This window comes from Ostrea edulis, chromosome 8 (genome assembly GCF_947568905.1).
Source record: "Ostrea edulis chromosome 8, xbOstEdul1.1, whole genome shotgun sequence".
Classification (NCBI taxonomy): domain Eukaryota; kingdom Metazoa; phylum Mollusca; class Bivalvia; order Ostreida; family Ostreidae; genus Ostrea; species Ostrea edulis.
In genome coordinates, this window is record NC_079171.1 from 53445561 (window position 1) to 53467106 (window position 21546).

Below are 21546 nucleotides of genomic sequence, written 5' to 3' on the forward strand. Positions count from 1 at the left end.
GACAAGAAGCACGTATCAAAACTAGTCGAGATAACGACCAAGGAGAAAAACAATTCAAAAGCAAAAAATGAAATCATCAGTCAAGGATTTAGATATTTTATTCACCCATGATGTGAGGTAGTCCCCATCAATGCAAGATAACACATTAAAAAACACCGCATTATAATATAGGATCCGCCCACTACCGCGTGTTCCGAACAGTAGAGGTTTTCTAAGACGAATAAACGAAAGACGAACAGATACTGAGAATTCGATAAAGCTATGCACATATATTTATTTCTCCTTCACCATACACATGTCTTCACCCAATCAAGTCCGCTGTAACAAAGATAGAAACACAAGTATACATGTAAATGCATTCAAATCTTCAATTGTGATGGGAAATAAGACTATTTCATGGGGGGGGGGGGGGGGGGGGGGGGGGGGGGGGGGGTTATCGGAGAATGAATCATGAATTTTTATTTCTTACGTAGGCGGGTCCAAAGATAAGATTTGGCGTTGTTGGCGCCGTACGAGTTCCGGGCAATGCACCAGACAGTTCCGGAATGGTGAGCACTGTGTATGGTCAGCCTGGTGTGGTCAGGACTAATCTGGTAGTTAGATTCCGGGATTCCCACCTCTCCCGTTACCTGGTTGTATATATTGTTAACGTTATTACCTCACTGCATTGTTAATGCTGATAATAATTAGATACATGAATGTCATTTTGAGTGAACTTTTATCAATTCAAGGCTGATTGATCAAGATCAAAATGTGAATTACAGTTAATAAAGCTATTTGCATTTGTGCATTCTGATACAAAAAGCGCGCATTCATTTCATACGCCTTCATTTCATAATTTGGTAGCTGAAGATTATTTAAGGATTTGTAATTCTTAATGGTGGATTGAGGCTCATCAATAAATTCGCTTAACAAGAGGGAATGATATATTTCTACGCCTTTTCACCGCTGTTAGTATAACTCTCCCTTTAGTTAACACGTATATACGTGTTTAAAATAAAACTATGGAAAACCAATGGTACATTAAACCATATCTATGGGCATTGAAATTTTGGTCAAAGTGGCTTGCATTCGAATGCAAGCGCGTGGACATGTTTTGCATCAATTTGAATCTCGTCTACCCAAGTTCACGTCGTTCTGGGGTGTTAAATAAATTCCGTTAAGACATTAAAACATGTCAAACATATCCCCTCATCGGTTAATCACTCCTGGATTGTACCAAATCTCCTATGTTTGTAATTTTTCTAAACACTGGCACTGAATACATTCTTTACATCAATTATGTTATACATTATATGCTGTGTGTGCGTGTGTGTATTTCATTATTATGATGACTTTAATACGCCCTGAAACTGATCTTTAATCTTGTCTAGCATATTTATGGTATCTTGTGTTTTCATGTTTTATATGTACAATCAGGATAGGTGCAGCTACGGACTGTTTACATGTGATAAGGCCTTTTATATAATTGGTTTTCAATGTTTTATTTACTGTCTGTGTATTATGTGTATAACATTCTGTAGTAAGGTATATATGCAAGGTGAAGATGACGAACAGTGATCAATCTCATAACTCCTACAAGCAATACAAAATAGATAGTTGGGCAAACACGGATCCCTGGACACACCAGAGGTGGGATCGGGTGCCTAGGAGGAGTAAGCATCCCCTGTTGACCGGTCACACCCGCCGTGAGCCCCATATCCATTGTGAAGTACCTTCGAGCGTCCATAGTGTACATGTATGAAAAGGGTGCTATATAAATATGGTATTATTATTATTATTATTATATTACTATCGTTCAATGAATAGGCGTATCAAAAGTCGAAAGTAATGAAAATGAGGTGAAGATACTTTGGCAGTTGTCGGTAAACTTTGAATTGTTTCATCCTGTTATGAGATGATCGATGTTCCTTATTTTCACCTTTCATGGATATAAATACTAATGTCAGTACTTGTGGTTTCGCCTTCAAAGCCTTAAAGGGACTGGTTCACAATTTTTTAACAAAATATTTTTTTTATGTTAAACATTAAAAATATAACTCATTTAATATTGACAACCAAAATGTTGACCTTCTGAATGCAAGAATAAAAGCTATATTCTTGACTTAAATTTGTGTTATGTAAACAAAGACTCGGGTCTTGTTATGTAGACAAACAAACCAGTGAAATATTGAATTTGTAATATATAGTATCTTAATTGTGCATAGTCACAAAAAATATTAGATGACATATTTTACACAAAGAATAAATGTGAAAGATACAATAAATTTAGATCGATATCTATTTCTTTTGAAAATTTCGTAAACAATAACAAACTGCAATCTCTGTTTACAAACTAATAATGAACTCTCTAAAATGAGCTTCTGTGATAATGTATAACCTTAATTTTTCTGTGAAACCTTTTAAACATGTTAGACAGTAGATTTGGACCATTAAAAGTGAAAAATAAAATTTTGAGGAAAATCGTAAATCAGTCCTTTTAAGGCATGTTATGAAAATAAAGTACAAGATAGCAAACCCCGGTTAGTGAGATGTATGGAGACTGTACGCTATAAATCAGTAGAAAATCCAATACTACTTACAGATATGAAGTACCAATACAGATGAGGTTTGGGAATACCGGAAGCTTGGCAGCGAAATGTAACAGACGAACCGACCAATGCGTAGGCAGATTCCGACATGTAGTCAATGACAGGCATAACTGTGTACGTAGATAAAAATATAAGAAATTTCAATTACTAGTAGAAGAATATACAGTTCAAAATACAGAAACCACTGTTATAATTCAATAAAGATGTGTTTTCCTTGTGCTCTCTCACTTTGATATTGTCACGAATATGATTTAAGCCTTACTGATCTATTTTCACTTTGTCCTTGTCAACAATATGAATTAAGTCTTACTTCCAACGACATAGACGTTCATGTGACCTCTGACCTCGCCTGCCAAACTCTTGGCAACACATGTTAATGTTCCATCTTCTTTTAATGTAGCATTGGTCATGTGCAACTTATTACCCTCCTGCTTCATGTGGTCATCATTGATAAGTCTCTATCATAGGACATCAGAAATTTTATATAAAATTTTATTGTAAATTTGATGCTTATAAATATGAGTATCATTATCTGGGGGATATGCAAAAATCAATAATAATAAAACATCTTTGAACCAATAATTTGACGTTTTAATTGTACATCTATTGTATTTATCAATTTTTCTCAAGAATACTAGATTACCAGGGAAATCAAATTGTTACATGTAAACTCGCTTACGTCTTTGAAAAGCCAAAGTACACTGGGTGTCGGACTTCCGGTCACGTGACAATTTAAAGTTACGTTTTCTCCGTAGAGCACTGTCTTATGATCCGGCAGAGAAACCTTGGGCTGGATCAATGAAGTAGCGCCTGTAATAGCGGCTTCACCTGGAAACAAACTGTCAAATGCTACACACTGTATTACCGAACAGATTTGTCAGGTCCGGAAACTACATGGCGTGACCACAGTTAAATAACAGAATAGTCAGGTCCGGAAGCTACATGGCGTGACCACAGTTAAATAACAGAATAGTCAGGTCCGGCAGCTAAATGGTTTGCCCATGATTAATATTATTACATTGTGACCTCTGCTTAATTGTTATTGAAATCCATTGTTTGTCATTTGCAGCAATGACGTCGTATTTTATTTCAACCTAATTAAATATGATCTTTTTCTATCGTCTATCTGCGTATGAATATATACATTGCACCGACTATAGATTTTCATTTTTGAAATGTGGTACTTACAAATAAATAAGAAGTGAGCTGTAACATATATATCAACTTGCAATTCGATAAGAATATAGAAATTATGGTTTATTTTATGTGTTTAGAGTTTCGAGTTTTCCTTCTTGGACTATTTCTCGTTACCATCCTTTAAATTGGAAATCATTACGTTTAAATGCGCAGTAATATCGCTATATTACGTACTTGAAAGAGTCAATGTATATTTTTAAATGGAAAATATTGCCAAAAAATCTGCACAACCCGCGTTTTACAAAAAGAAAACAATCAGATTATAAAACAAAGGTCATCAATTCAAAGACTAATATTGTATCTTTGTATATAATTTTACATAGTTAAATTGTACTGTGCAGAAAACAAAAGCCATATCGGTCGTTTTCATATGAGTGGGCGTGTTGTAACTTACCGACAATAACCTGAAGCAGCTTATAAGCAACACCAGCGCTGTTGTTCACATGGCATAAATATATCCCGCTATCCACACGAGCAGCATTCATAATGACCAGATCCACACCGATCTGTTGGACATTGCTAGGAAATACACCCTACAAAGGATGTGAGGAATATATCAGAGCACAAAACAGGACTGCGTCACTGATGGAATGGTGAAGGTAAAGAACAGTGAAGCGAGGTGAAGACTGTATCAAAGTAGAAATCAGGACTCCATCACTGATGAAAATGCTAGTTTCCTTAAAACTGAGACAACATGGAAATCTTGCGGAAACCTGACGTTGCCTTTTTCCGTATAGGATTGCATAGTTTCCACAAGTTTCCATATGCATCAAGTTTCAGTGTGTAGAAATTGTGAAATTGTAGGCAATAATTACTAATTGTTTCCGCAGAAACAAACCTGAAACATAACTAAAAAGATCTTACGACATAAGACTAAAAAAGTATTTTATTTAACGCTGCGCTTATTCTGAGGTGTAAGACGATGAGTATAGTGCATAAAACCATATTTTTACAACTTGTACATATCAGACATAATAGATTACTGATCGAAATTGTACAGTCCTTTATGAAATTGTACAGTCCTTTATGAAATGAGTTCCAGAGATGTAATACACTGTGATACATCTACTCATACAATATATAGATGTGGAAAAAGTGGTTATCGCAATGAAATTGTTTGCTTACCGTCTCGTGGGTCCACGTGATGGTAACCTTTCCAGCCGCTGCTGTCGTGTTACAAGGTATTCTGACGTCATCTCCGGTCTTAAGCTGCAACACAGGTGGGATAGCGACATCTGGTGGCGTTTGGCTACCAAATGTCAGTATGGGATTTGTTTGAGTCACTGAATAAAGCAAAAGACTGCAATTTGTGCATTTCTATCTTACTGAAACAAATTGTTATACATATACGTAGACACTGGTCAAATGAGATGAAATCCAGAAATAAAATAACCCAGGAGAATCTAAATTACATTGGGCTATTTCGAACACAATTAAAACCCTATCTGAACTTAATGAATGTTATCAAAATCATCGTCTCACCTTGAGCAACATTAAGGTAGCATTTCACACATAGAAGGAACCCTACAATGAAAACAGAATGGCCTTTATGCTTAGTTTCAACTGATTTACTGTACATGTTTACCTGATAACAGGGAACAGAAATGTGATGTCAATTGATGGAAATCGTATTAATTATTTAACAATTTTAATACTGTCCCAGGGCTTCACCACGTCATCATAACTGATTTAAGACGTCATGAAAAAACCGCTCACCCAACTTTGCTTCGTATCTTCGATTTTTTATTTTTTCAAATTCTTGAGTATCATCATGATATTTACAACTTGTTTCGCGCCATTTTCTATATCAAAGTTCATTTCGTTGAGCATGATTTGATTTCTACCTCTGTCTTAACCCGTCGCGGTAACTCAGTGATAGAGCGTTCACTTCGTAACCGATTGATTGATTGATTGATTGATGTTTTCCGCCACACTCAACAAATTTTCCTTTATATGGTGGCGCCAAATTTTTATTGGTGGAAGAGAGAACCCAGATACAATGTATCTGGGAAGAGACCGCCGACCTTCCGAAAGTAAACTGGGAAACTTTCTCACTTACCGGCGCGAGTGGGATTCGAACCCGCGCCGACAGAGGTGAGAGGCCGCGTGATATTGAGCGCGATGCTCTAACCCCTCGGCCACGGAGGCTCCCACTTCTGAGTTCAAGTCCCACTCGTGACATGGCCGCGACAAATCTAAGACATGGGTATGGGTATTGTTGTTCTATTCCGCTCGGCATGCACAAGTGAGAATCAGAACTAGATACCCCTCCCTGCTGAACACCAAGCATTGGTCTAAATTTGTGGTACGTCCTACCTGCACAACTGGTGACGTCTCAATATGAAGGAAAAGTTCTCGACGGGACGTAAAACAAACGAACAACAATCACTGTCCTATTTTTCAATGATACATTTACAATAATGATATACACGTAGTAAATCTTGTTTTGCAATGCGTTAATGCGCCTTAACTTTGCGGATTGGAAAATGACACAGAAATGTGCAATGTTTATTTTAGAGATAGAGTTTATGAAAATGTAGAGTTTGTCAGACTTTCTTTTGTTTGTTATTGTTCTTTGGATACTTTGTCGACTAAGTTTATACACGGAAAAGATAAAGTTACACTAATGTTTCGTGTTTAGTGTGTACGAAAAATTGCGATTATCTTCCGTGACATATAACGGACATTTCGACACAGGAAAATGAATTCTGGTTGAATGACAAAAAAGTTGTCAGATCTTCACGTTGTGCGGGTACATTTTACCGTCGTTATCCTCACAGTCTAGACTATGTTGTCACAAAAAGTTAAAACGTAACCAATACCGTATTTGTTACTGACCTACTACCAAACCATGGAGGGTTAGTAATATCAAGGGGGAGGGGGTAAGCGAAATTCATTAGTCATATTTTCAATGCGCCGCTTTCTTGCACTAAATGTGCGGTTCATTTCAGAATAAAACGGAATAACAATTCTAGATGATGCCTAATAATAGCCACTGTCTTGTGCTGCCTCGGCAGTTGGCATTCCTGTATATACACGGGAATCCAGAAATTTGAGTTGTTTTATTATAAAAATTAAATGTGTAAGATTACATCTTGTGCCATTTACGCAAAGATAATCCCCAATTACTGGTTTGTTACATTCCTCGACGCATACATATTCATAAGGTTACGACGTTGTCATCAACAAAAATACTGCACATGCACTAGATGATTCATCCAAATTGATGTTACATTTTATCAATTGAATGCCATTTAACATGAGTTCAATACATCTGTATTTTGATAGTCAAACTGAGTACGTAACAATAATACTTAGAATAGAAGTACTGTAATTGTACATAGAGGATTTGATTATTGATTGATTGATTGTATGTAGTTTAACGTCCCATTCAAGAATTTTTCACTTATATGGAGACGTCACCATTGTCGGTGAACGGCTGCAAATTTTAAGCCTATGCTCGGCGCTCACGGCCTTCGAGCAGGAAGGGCTCTTTATCGTGCCACACCTGCTCTGACATGGAGCCTCGGTTTTTGTGGTCTTATCCGAAGGACCGCCCCATTTAGTCGCCTCTTGCGACAAGTCATGGTTACTCAGGACATATTCTAACACGAATCCCCACGGTACTCTGATTATTGAAAAACCGTAAGGGTGAAACATGAATAATTGTTAATGTCATCAAAAAAAGTTTCTAGAGCTAACGAAAATAAGAGTTACATGTACATTTTGTACATTTAAGTACTTATTCATATTTAGTAAACGTATGGGCTACAGGTCTTTTCCCTAAAAAATACGGGACACCGTGGACCGAATGCCCAGGCGTATGACTACATACTAGTCGGCGCCTATGAAGTTGCAGTTTCTGCGTTGGTCTTTGAAAGCCTAACCCCTCCCTCCCATGTTACTAAGAGTATAAAATTGTCTTTTCTGAAAATAGTGTACAGTACATTTTCTTGCATAATGCTATTAAAATATTGGTTATCTAACCTACAATAGTTATGATTTGTTTAGTGATGTGTTTATTGAATTGAGAACATCACTGATAGTTCAAGTCTATGTGTCATATTTTATAAGAATTATTCCGTCACCTCGTGAATTTCGGCATCTTTGAATTTAATATTATACACAAGGCGACAAGTATCCTTCAGCAAAAGATAAAGATGTTAGGTTCGTAGATAGTTCATATCAAAAGGTAATCAATCGATGTGACGACAATTATGTTGTGGTGCCATCATATTACAAACTGTTGCTACACGAGAAGTTTCTTTTCCATAAATATATTCATAACGATCCCCAAAGATTCACTTCATTTGATTTCAACTGGCACACTGATTTTAACTACGGATAACTCCGTTTACCTGGTCAAGATATGTGGCTCACGGCGGATATGACCGGTCGACAAGGGATGTTTACTCCTCCAAGGCACTTCATCCCACCTCTGGAGTGTCCAGGTGTCCGTGTTTGCCCAACTATCTTTTTTGCATTACTTGTAGGAGTTATGAGAATGATCACTTTTCGTTATCTCCACCTTTCATTAGAACAAAATCACTACAAAAGTATTGGATTGATGAGATTGATCACTGTTCGTTAGCTTCATCTTTCTCGCAACTGGAGGGGTTTCCGCTCATTTATAAGAACTGGTATGCACATGGATTTTAATAGATTTGACGAGTTTACATATAGGTAATTCATAGTGTTTTTAGGGAGTCTAACTCTACCAGTAAATGTCTATAAGATACTAGTAGTGTGGAGTATAATTCTTCTCCACTAAATGCAATGTTGTTTCCCTTCTAATGTGAAGCGGTTCCTAACCCTTTTCCAGATAAATAAATTATCTCGATGCATAGTAAATTCTTCCTGTAATTAACTATATAGTTGATTTGTTTTCTCCTTATTTTGCAGATTCGTTTCGATTTTTACATCCTCCCTGATCGAGGTAACTCTAGATATCTTTCTGAAAACCCCAACACTTTTTGATAATTAGTGATTGAAAATTCTTAGACTTTGGAAAATAATTGAATAACGCAATATATGAATGCAGTTTAAACTCAGTTTGAAGATTACATGACTATATACTATTTGAAGATAATAATATCAAATGGTTTAGAACTGAGAGAAAATAAGACAAAACTGCAGGGAACCAGGAATAATATACAACTGAAATACAATATACTTTGAATTGAAATACTTTAAGAACTTGAACATCCCATTGCCTTTATATTTAAGGACATTCATTGGTTTAGCAGTTTTGAGGTTTCTCTCAAACAAGAGATTTTAGCCATGAAAATTATTGAACAATTTAGAACAATATGAGAAATATTTGAACGTATGAGAACTAGTTACAGATATATCAACATGGGAAATATTCTTAGGATTAGAATAGAGAGAAATTATTTGAACACGAGATCTTTTGAGAGTTTGATAAATCGTTATTGAGATTACATGAATGAAATATTAGATGATTGAGAAGTTGACATTATGTGGATATTTGAGATAATTAGAAAAAGAAAATATACAGGAACAAACACGACTAACACATTCTGACTGAAAACTTGAGCATTTCATTAATGATTTATAAGATTTTAAAATTGAAAACTGTGATATTTCAACAATTAGAATATACATTTTTTTAAATATTAGATTCATAAAAAATGTGAACTATTTCAAACACGAGGCATATTTGGATATCTTTTGTGAACTTCACTAATCTATTGTAATTCGTTTTGACATAACATGACACAGAACAATTTGAAGATTAAAAATCCAAGTGAGAATATTTTAAACATGTGATGAATAATTCATTTGAAATCTCTTTTGAAAAACAGTATTTAAATGCGTTATTTTTTTCCAATTTATACATACCGGTACACAATAGCAATCTACTTAACAGGTAATCATATCATGAAATGAAAAAGTTCATTATTTTGATCTGTTATAAGAAAAATTACATATATCTCTCTTTTCAATTTATTTTTTTTTTGGGGGGGGATGCAGCATACTAGAATTATATGGCTATTTCAAAATGGATTGATCAGAGACTTTAATTAAAAAGTGAAGATAACGACAAGTGATCAATTTCAACTCCTATACTATATACAAATTAAGTGTTGGACAATCACGGACCCCTGGATATACCAGAGGTGGGATCAGGTGCCCAGGGGGATCAATCATCCCCTGTCGACAGGTCACGCCTGCATTGAGCCCTTTATCTTGATCAGGTAAACGGAACAATCCGCAGTGAAAAAAACAGGGTGAAAAGAACGGCATGAAAATTGGTATGAAATACCTCAGGCAACATTCGACCCACTGGCAGATTGTATGATATAACATTCTCCATTTTACGATTGTTCTCAAATTTCTGAAATATATTCCCACAAGATCAGCAGGAAAACAATGCATAGATACGTTTATATTCTGTCACGAGAAAGCAAATTATAAGGCCTGATGTTAATTCAAATTTGGGAATTGCATTTTTAAACTACGTGTACTTCTTTCTTCTTTTGGATTTAATAAACTCTTTTTTGTTGTTTTACCATTACTGACCTATTATTAATATTTATTATTATTTTTGGATTTAATAAACTCTCTATGAACTCGGTTTTGTTGTGTTGCCATTACCGAACTATTATTACAAAATGAATCACCATTAATTGCGCATTCAGGCAGTTACAGTTGGAGGTCATCCTAGCTAAGCCTTCCCAACCCATGGCACTGTCTACCAGTACTAACAGTACTTTGATTGGTTTTAAAATTGATACCCCATACCCCTCCTACACTAAATACGTTATTGTTAACTGTGAAGAAAGAAGTTTCATTTCTGAAAATACATTATGACATGAACGGCAAAGCTCCACCCCAGCGTACCATTCTCTACCCAGAGTTCCGTGCGCTCCTCGCACTACACCTCGGTCAACGGCTTTTTACAGAAATCTTGTAAACGTTTCTTATATCTAACATTTATTATTTGCACTAAATATTTAGTCTTATCACGCCTCAGACAAAATTGTTGAAATCTGATTGGTCAGATCTTGGTCACATGACGACATGAAAAAAACCGTATCATGCGAGTAAAATCCGTATTGGGCGAGTAATTTTATTTATCGTCGGGTTCGACTTGCAGCCGTTTCAAAAGGAAAGACACTTGACTAAGTTGTATGATATAGACCCCGTTTATATCGCCGTTTTCTGATTTTAAAATTGGAATTGCTTCGTAGTATGCGTATGAATGTATAACATTCACGCGGTGCTTTATTGTAAACATGGAATCAAAAGTAAGAAAGGCTGTAAAAATACGATAAGACTTGTAAAATAAGAGACAAACAGCGAAGTGGTAAATATGTACTTATTAATAATTATTTTTAAAAATATATATAATTATTATGAAAAGAACCTGACGTATCACCTGTTGCCATAACCTTTAAAGGGAAAGGAAACGGATAATGATTGTTTATATGATGTGATTATTTTGTCACCTGATTCCAAGCTTGAAGGAGGTGAATGTGAAGCTTGCGTAACGCGCCCTCTGGTGAGAAAATGTCCAGCGTACATCAGGAAGTGAGTTAGCAATGCGCATGTATACTCGACCTCTACTGTCTTATTGGTATACATTTGTAGATATTTTGTAGTTATAACCGATGAGCTGAATAGCTTAAGGAAATAAAGAATCTGGATCTCATTGATTGAAAAGTATGCTGACGTGAAGCCCTTACAGGGAGGAATTTCTCAGCCGTTAAAACAGATGTACTATATTTAACAAGATTCATACGCACATTGTTCACAACTACTTGTCATTCATGAGGAGATGGCTATCAGTGCAGTGAACGTGGTTATACTGTAAATACGCAAGGAATTCATTTCTGCGTAATGTCGCAAGAAACATCATTCGCAAAATGATCCGCTTTTACTTTAAAAATTATATGTAAAAAACATTTGAGGAAGACAACACTCGCGAAGTGATGGTCATGCGAATTGACGTGTATGAGTTACTTTGCGAAATTGAGTACTTGTATAAAGTAATGAATATACACAATAGAAATGACTGCCCATTGAAGCACGGACACCTGCATTTTTAACGTAGTTTTGTTTGAACCACGCGGAGATGCGATGGGACTCTTAATGATAAATGCTACCTGTATTTATAGGTTTGTGTAACTGTAAAACATGATAAATTAACGTGGCATTTGAGTAAAATTATTTGTTCGCACGATAGTACTTAATCTTTAAAATTAGTCTTACCCACGATATAATTTAATCAATAAAATTATTCTTGCCCCCGATATGATTTTTAAAATCAGTAACATAGTTCTTATGCACAATAGAATTTAATCAGTAAAATAATTCTTACCCACGATAGAATTTAAGCCGAAATTCATTATTTACATATTCCTGTTGAAATCGTGGATCACTTGCTTTAAACATGACAGGACTTCTGAAAGTGATAAGACATTCCACTGACACGATCTTCATTTATTGGTCGATCCTTGTTCCATTTAGTCAAGACACCGAGTTCTATATTCACGGCGAACTTTCAAGTTTGTTTTCAAGTGTTTTCTTTTTGATTCTGAGTTCTACTTTTCAGATGTTTGCTTTTGATTTATTGGCTATGTAACTCTGCGAAATAAATGCATGTTGTACATATTTCATTTTTTCTTATTACCATGCAAAAATATATACATTTCATTTAAGTATCTTTAAACTACATTAGCGATATTCATTACCTTTGTCAAACTGAGTAGAATTATATTCTCCCCTAGTTTGTAATATTATTCGAAGTTTTAATCTTTATTTTCTAAAGCTTTTGACAAATTCCAAATTCGACAATGAAAAATTATCAACATTTGCTTTTCGGAATAAAGTGATGAAAATACTTTACACCACAATATATTTTTCATGCTGATACATTTCCTAAACGAGGCATATATCCTGGGGTAAGGTGTAATTTAATGCACCTGTTAGACGACATTGGACAATACAATTTAGTCGCATTGTACTCGACTATTTAGTGTTATCAATTGATGTCAATTGCTGACTGTGATAAAGCGCGCTAAATAGTTCACACCTGAAGAGCGGGTCATTGAAACCAGTAATGCTGTGCACGTCATCAAATTGTGTGAACGCCTAGTAGTGTGTCAACACATGGTGTGGGGTCACTCGATAGTATCAATCTGTATCACAGTGAATAGGAGGAATTTAACTATCAATTTATGTATGGAAAAAATCATAATGTATACATGAAGTTAATAAATTTACGTTTTAAAATACTTTTACTGCGATGTGTATGTAGTAAAAACAGGATCCCTATTGACTTTTGAAACATTATTTTTTTTATCCGGAAGTATGTTTTTGATTTCTAAATTGAGGGAGAATTATGAAATCAAAAAGAAATACTTAGGCGCTTTTTATTGAGCAATATTGTGTTCAACAAAACCTTTTTGCACTTGAAATTTACTTACGATTACTCTCATAAAGTCGATTTGTCTGTGGATGCCAACACAACATAAATCAATCATTACATAAAATAAACATATTCTCCTATCTTCTAACAATATAGCTATACAATTCTATAATACTGGTAGATTGGAAATAAATAATGACCTTTTGGCACTTAATTTACGGGAAACCCCATCTGTTACAAGGATCATAATAATTAGTAATATTGTAAAAAGAAATTCAGATTGCACACACGCTTCTGAAACATGTACGTCAAAATGTCGTTGTTGATTAGCCAACATATTAAATTTCCATACCAACGTGTAAATTAATGTAGACGAATTTAAGAGTCGTTGTTCTATTTGGACCAAAGCAATTCAAATGTCCAACATTCCTAATAGCTCAAAGTCTCCATTACACTACTTATAACAATATATATGATTAATTACACATCCAGGAGTGAAATATTGACTATGTAATGGATAAAACAGAAACTGTCAATAAAAGTATTTGAGTAATCCTTCCGCCACAAAATGCAGTCCTTTCTAAAAATGAATCAAATTGTCAACTCGTGTTCAACATGGTGCATAGCTCATTAATCATGTCTACCTGCAAACCATGTATTCCTCTACAACAGATTTTCTTTCTTTCTTTTAGTTGCCTCTTCCTGGAAATAATATCACATTTCTTACCTTGAAATAATACCACATTTCTTACCTTGAAATAATATCACATTTCTTACCTTGAAATAATATCACATTTCTTACCTTGAAATAATATCACATTTCTTACCTTGAAATAATACCACATTTCTTACCTTGAAATAATATCCCATTTCTTACCTTGAAATAATACCACATTTCTTACCTTGAAATAATACCACATTTCTTACCTTGAAATAATATCACATTTCTTACCTTGAAATAATTCCACATTTCTTACCTTGAAATAATACCACATTTCTTACCTGACACAGTAGAAGACACAAGCCTGGTTTAAATTCCTTTGCAAATTCTTTCTCACTATTTCGTCAACATGTATGAAAGCGGCCATCTTTATCGAATTATGTACTAACGTTAAATTTACGTCACCTCCAAGGTAACCTATATTTTTTTTTAAAAAATAACAATGTATACCGCAACGTAGATTGTGACGTTTTCGTGAAACGCCGAAAGTCGCCTACGTACTAACTACGTCCCTCTTACGTACTGCACAAATTAAAGAAAAACCTCAAACTTAAGTTTGAGATTTTTTTTTTAAAAAAGATACCTTGTAAAAGCAGACAAATATATTGTATAACAATCCTCACACTAAATAGGTTTCAATGCAAAACTTGCATGAATGCTATTTCTTTAATGATATGGGTTTTCAGAGTCAACAGTAAAAAGTAAGGCCACATGATGACAAACGAAAAGAAACTGACTTCTTTCCCAATACATAAATATATATTACAGCTAGAGAATGTTTCATTTCCTAATTTGATAAAGATGAGCTGCTTCTTTGGAGATTTAGATATCAACTGTAAATGACCACGGCCAATTCTAAAGTTAATGCGTAAAAGATGTTATCTTACCTTTAACATATAAAAGTTAAGAATACATCCACAGGTAGAAATACAGATCAGTTCATGTATATCAACCGCTGTATTATCAAAGTATTCAACCTTTTCTGTAAAAATCACATTCTTGTAAATATTGTATATCATAATGATTGTCAATATTTGTACAACGTTTTTGCATTGATTGCACATTACCAAAAAGTCTACCCCTTAAAGGCGTAAAATCACTGCATTTTAAAACAATGTGATGTATAGTTAATGGACTGTCACAAAATATACATTCAGGATGAAGTTTTCTGTTTGGTAGGTGAGAATGGGTCAATTTTAAATGTCCGATTAGTAACCTTGAAATAACCACTCCGTCCTGGCGTTTCATTACGAATAGAATAAAGTTTACTTGTGTCAGAGAAATCCCAAACGATTTGCCATAGAGAATTTACATATATTTATGTAAAATATTCTAAATCAGTGTTAGGAGTTTCAAAGTGTAATTTTATCTTGAAGTGCATTTTTTTTGCCGACCATGTGTATTTAAAAAAAACAACCTGAAAATCTATAGCGTGTAATTTGATTTTCAAACTTTTTATGACAAATTTTCTTGAAAATACATGTCCACAACAAAATATCTGGATTTTTTAAAATCAATATTTGATTTGATTTACAGCTTTAAGTTTGGAAAAGTCTGAATTGCTTGCACACTAAAATAATCAAAATGCATTTACTGTCGAGCTCATAAACGCATTTCTTGGTTTTATCACTAAGGTGGAAAATGAATACAGCCACTCCAACATTGAATGTTGTGGTGCACGATATTTTTAGTTCGCTTCAATTTGTATCTTAAACACTACTATCATCGCCGATCGATTGATTTTTCTGATTGTGGACACGTGTGTTGACACACGTGTGTACATGTATATGTGTCCTGAATTTGAAAGGTCCTCGCAACTGTTATAGAATACACAGAAGACACCGATTTTTCTATGTCCACGCTAAAGCATGAACATGCAGTCCGCGAGGCCCTGTGTGTTTGACCTGTACTATATTAAGATCGATGATATTCTGTCTGCGTGTAGGAATATTTTACTGTGTGAATTATCGCTGTTGACATTAGATTGTATTTCTAGTGATATTTTGGTTGTTTGTCAATTTACATACTCAATTGACCGACGGTAGAAAAGACAATTTTACAGAAATAATGCATCTAAACATGTAATACATACACATGTTTTACGACCTATATGGTGCTAGCGCTGCAAATTACATCTGTTTGTAAAGAAGTGCTAAGGTCCACACCACCTTGAAGGGAAAAGCGTACCAATTCATTTCCCATAGACCTCAATGTTAACCTTTGGCCCTCTCACTAATTAACTATATCGATTTTAAACAAATGACCGCAAACATTTCAAAATGCATTCCATGTGTTGATAAAAAATGACAAAAAATATATAGGTTCCCGTGCCTTTTATAGGCCATATTTGTACTTTTTTACAAGACATAGCAATTTGCAGTAAATTACACACTTCGTTTTAAGCACACTCCTACCATGGTAACTTCCTCAGTCATTTCTCGATTTTGTGCGATAATTTTTCATCCTGACAATTAATTTGAACCTCTATAATATTTCTTTCAATTCCAAACAATTTCACTCTTGATATTAGCCAATCACGCAACACCTAGACATTTATACCCCCGCTCAATTTTGGGTAAACTCCGTCCGGGTTACGCATACGGGGGTTTGGTACTCTCATTCCTATAGCCGAGTGACCTCATAGAGGAGTTGATAAAAATCAACTTTCAAAAATGGAAAATTGGAATATTTTGCCATGCAAAATGATTGATGATTTAAAAAAAAAAAAGACGAACAACAACAACAATAAAACGAAACAAAAAACATAAACAAACCAAGACCGGTGTTAAAAGTCCTAATTCGTGGGAGGGGGTGTGAGTGAAAGGCCTTTTACTATGAATGCATCAATAATCCCCCACATTTAATTTTTTTCTCAATCGTTGGGGATGGGATGGGGTGGTTAGACATCTACTATGAGTGTCTCATAATTTTTTTTTACTCAATCTTCATTTTCTTAATTGAAGGTAGTGGTGGGCGTTTTTTACTATTATATCGAAAATTTCAAGCTGGGGTCAAGTGGGGGGCAAGGGGCGGGGGGGGGGGGGGGTCACCCAATATATCTTATATTTGCATTACAAAATAACAAATTGTTAATAAAGGTGGGGGACAGACCCTGTTGTCCCCTCCCCTTGATTTCTGTGTGTCTGATAACGACGCAGAATATGATAAACACAATTATCACACTTTGCACAGGTACAATTTCCTTCGAGTTTAACCACAGGCACTTGTGTCATACATGAAATAAGTGTATGTGAGTTATACGCAGAATGTAATGACGCAAAATATCAAAGATATGCAAGATCTATTGAGGGCCCAATTAGCATAAACTGAAGTAATTGAAGATAATGATAATTTATTCCATTTTGCGTCGTTTTTACATTTTGGGTTGCTACATGCCCTTCTTATGAAATGACATAACGATCGCGGATTTTATATCTGTTTATACTAAAACATATTTTCTTTTTATATGAAGTGGTAGACTACAGTAAGAGAACTTCATACACATTGAATATGAAATTTTTTATCGATTTATATATTTCTAATCGCAATGCCAACTTGTATAAATATACTGTCAAGCACTTTGTGTGTTAGGCATGGCGTATTTCTGGATATAAAGTTTGAATTATGATAAGATGAACTAATTTATTTATGCTGGGAGACCATTATTTTGAAATCTAATCCATACTCTACATATTGATCGCTGTAGTCATGTTCAGATGGGACCTCTCACCCCTAAATAAAGACAAAACATAAATTATCTATTGAAAAGTAAGTGAGAAATAACAGCCAACAAGATCATTGTTTGAATCTCTCTCTCTCTCTCTCTCTCTCTCTCTCTCTCTCTCTCTCTCTCTCTCTCTCTCTCATACGGTATGAGGATTCATTCACAATTCAGGGTAAATATTCTACTCTGATACTTTCCCTGATTGGAGATAGCTGATCAGCACGAACTAAGTGTGTCAAGGTCTGCATACGTGACACCGTTTTTACTGTGGAATACAAATGGAGTTTATCTTTTTGTTTCTTGAGAACGAGGGACAATGCAACTCAAGGAGAGGGAGCGACAATACAACCCAGTGAGAGGGAGGGACAATACAACCCAGGGAGAGGGAGGGACATAACTACCCAGTGAGAGGGAGGGACAATGCAACCCAGGGAGAGGGAGGGACAATACAACCCAGTGAGAGGGAGGGACAATACAACCCAGTGAGAGGGAGGGACAATACAACCCAGGGAGAGGGAGGGACAATACAACCCAGTGAGAGGGAGGGACAATACAACCCAGTGAGAGGGAGGGACAATGCAACACAGGGAGAGGGGGCGGTAATACAACACAGGGAGAGGGGGCGGTAATACAACACAGGGAGAGGAGAGGGAGGGATAATACAACACAGGGAGAGGGAGGGACAATACAACACAGGGAGAGGGGGCGGTAATACAACACAGGGAGAGGGGGCGGTAATACAACACAGGGAGAGGGGGCGGTAATACAACACAGGGAGAGGGGGCGGTAATACAACACAGGGAGAGGGAGTGACAGTATGAAGACGAGGGAGCGATTAGGAACTAATGGTTTGATTGCTTTCTCGATCGGATATCCTCGCTCTTTTGCAGGAGATTGATTCACGTTGTTAAGGGCGGAAAAGTGAGGGAACGGGCGGTCCTATTACGGGGCATCATATAACCATGACTACAGAAACGTTAAAGCGTCTTGTTCACTAAACATCAACATGTCTATATATATTAATAAGTCGATATATCGCTAATGTTAACAATTTAACGACTTTTTAACTCAATAAGACATATTCTTCTTGTCATGGTTGTACTAAATTCAACGTGATGACTAGTAGCTTATCGTCAAAAAATAAGGCGATAAAATGAATGTCGCCCTGGCTATTGCACGACTTTTGAAATATGATATTTGTTGTAAGTCGCCGTAAATTTGTCGACAAGATGTCATTTCCATACCGTGACTTGTAAATCAGCTCTCAAAATTATGTGACACTTCAAGATTGATCTAATGAATCATGGTAAATAAGACATGAAACACATCAGCCTAATACAGTTAGGTTTTACTTGAGACAAGATAGATACAAATTGTACAGTATAGAATATGAATTTTATTTGAATAGGACCAAAAAACCTTTATGAATGGTACACTGTAGAAGACCGAACTTTCAACTGATATATAGAGATAATTGGTCAATCAAATATATATTTAATCAAAATCAGTTAAATAATTAACCGGATATAAATCACAATCAAACGTGACGTTGTAGACAACTTCATCAGATAACAAAGAACGGCAAAGTTGGCTAGTAGTAACCAGCCAATGGCGGATTAAGACGGGGGCGCAGCCGGCGCCCCCTACCCCCTCCCCTTAAATTTAAGGTAAATCGCTGTATCTTGTTTCGGAAAATGTACTAAACGATAAAAGAAGCAATACTTTCTTTCACTCAAGGAGAAATAAATGTCAAAATCCTTTGATTTCTTGAATTACTTTATTGAGAGAACAATTTTTCCCAAAAACCCTTAAAATTTGGATCATTTTATTAATCTCACCTTATTAAAATGATAGAAAATAGTACAAATGACTTAATAGGAGAAATATTTCAAGTCCCATAAAATCTGTAAAATTCAGGAGCTTCCGGGGGCTTCGCCCTGGACCCACTGCCTCGTAAAGTGGCGCCCCCGTAACCACAACTCCTGGATCCGCCCCCTACCAGCTACGAGTAACTGGCTACTTAAAAAGAGAAAAGTTAGCTACTAGTACCCAGCTACTTGAACCAGGAAAAGTTGGCTACTAGTAGCCAGTTACAAGTAATCAGCTACTAAAAGTAAGAAAAGTTAGCTACTCGTAGCCAGCTACTACAAAATATAAGTTATCATTACTGATAGCCAGCTGTCAGATAAAGGTTAATGAGTTTGAAAATTATTTTCTACCAAGTTTATCTTGACGAGGAGTCGTATAAAATTTCATGCTCAATTTTCCCCAATTACATCACTTTGCAATGCAAAATACGATTAAGGAGGTATGCTACACCAGAGAAAGTTGATGTAGATGAAAAGTGGAGGATATGTTGAACAATATTTTGAAGTTGAAAATTTTGAAATTGACTTTATTTTGTCAAAAAATACAGTTTTAGTAGAAGATACTCTAAAAAAAAATTTAAAAACCCCTGCTGGACTCGAACCCGAGACCTACAGTTCAGTAGTCGGTATTCTAACCTACTGAGCTACTCGGCTATGTATTTAAATGGAAAAGGAAAAGTCAAATATTGCTGATATCGATTTTTTCATCCATGTTTTGTAAAGGAAGTCAGCCATTATGACGATGTAGAGTACTACCTTAAACTTTTCCACCTCAGTGTTTACTTTAAAATATTGAAGTATTGAATTCAGACCTTCATTAGATACACCACCCATTTTGGGACATCAGCCACTTTTACAATTTGATTCTAGTTACCCTGAAATTTCAACATTTATGTGAATACTATAAGGAATTTTGTGTTCGTGTTAGATATCGGACGAATTTACGACTATACACGAGAAGAAACGATATAGGATGTCTTGATACGCCACCAATTTTCAGATATCTCTCTGACTGAAATCAGTTACTTATACATTTTGATTAGCGGTATAATGAAATTTCAAGATCTATTTGAATACCTTAAGGAACTCTGTGTTTATATTATATATTTAAATAACTTACAATGATACGTATGGCGAGTAGTGATATTGGTATCTTGATATGTCCGAATTTTTCAGATATCACGCTTTAGGAGGTCAACTACGTATACCATTTGATTGTAAGTAATCTGAAATTTCAAATCTTTGTAAATGTCTTTGTTTATTTTAGATATATACTAATTTACCATTGCATATATGGCAAGTAGTGATAAAAGGTATATTAATATGCCATCAGATACTTATACCTTTTTATTCAAAGTAATCCGATATTTCAATATTTGCGTCAATGAAGGGATCATGTGTTTATATATCTGACGAATTCACCATTGCACATGAAAGGTGAAGATAACGGACAGAGGAACAGGTGCCTAGGAAGAGTAAGCGTCCCCTGTCGACCAGTCACACCCACCATGAGTCATATATCCTGATCAGGTAAACGGAGTTATCCGTAGTCAAAATCAGTGTGCCAATAACGGCTTAACAATCGGTATGAAACATGTCATACAGCATTTGACCCAATGATAGGTTGTATTGACGAACTAGATGACAAGGCATTAGGTATCTCAATATATCATCGATTTTCAGATATCACGCTTAAGGAAGTCAGCTATTTATACCTTTTGATTCCAGGTATCCTGAAATTTCAAGTTCTTCGTAAATATCTTAAGGATTTCTATGCGATATCTGACTAATTTACAATTTTTAAAAAGAAATTGAACCACAATGACCAAATTTCAGATATATGCAATATATTTAAACGAGAGGGAAATGTACCGATCCCAATCAATATCGATAGAAATTACTAAAATAATCATTATTGTTATTGTATCTGAATTTTGACCATTTCATTTCAATTTCTATTTAAACTATAATTCTCCGATACATCTTTTTTTTTTAACATCTAATGATCAAGCGGAGAATATAATGACGTAGAATGAAACCAGAATTTATCA

General features: G+C 35.3%; 1 protein-coding gene across 1 annotated transcript; it reads right to left on the reverse strand.

The window, feature by feature from the left end:
- Positions 1-246: 246 nt before the first annotated feature.
- LOC125661893 (cell adhesion molecule-related/down-regulated by oncogenes-like) lies at positions 247-12206 on the reverse strand. Its single transcript, XM_048894041.2, has 9 exons — positions 12133-12206; positions 5271-5312; positions 4914-5071; positions 4183-4321; positions 3271-3419; positions 2902-3049; positions 2583-2701; positions 470-629; positions 247-318 (listed from the first exon to the last, which is right to left on the reverse strand). The coding sequence occupies exons 1-9, from the start codon at positions 12158-12160 to the stop codon at positions 302-304; spliced, it is 960 nt and encodes a 319-aa protein (XP_048749998.2). The 5' UTR covers positions 12161-12206; the 3' UTR covers positions 247-301.
- Between the last annotated feature and the right edge of the window lie 9340 nt (positions 12207-21546).

Bases quoted from the DNA above. Each gene is read 5' to 3' on its own strand.
- LOC125661893 (XM_048894041.2), bottom strand. From the start codon at position 12,160: ATGAATTTCGGCTTAAATTCTATCGTGG. The intron at 3,050-3,270 runs GTAAGCGAGTTT...GTCCTATGATAG, and splicing joins TACTTTGGCTTTTCAAAGAC to AGACTTATCAATGATGACCA. The intron at 630-2,582 runs GTAAGTAGTATT...ATATACAACCAG, and splicing joins TGTATTGGTACTTCATATCT to GTAACGGGAGAGGTGGGAAT.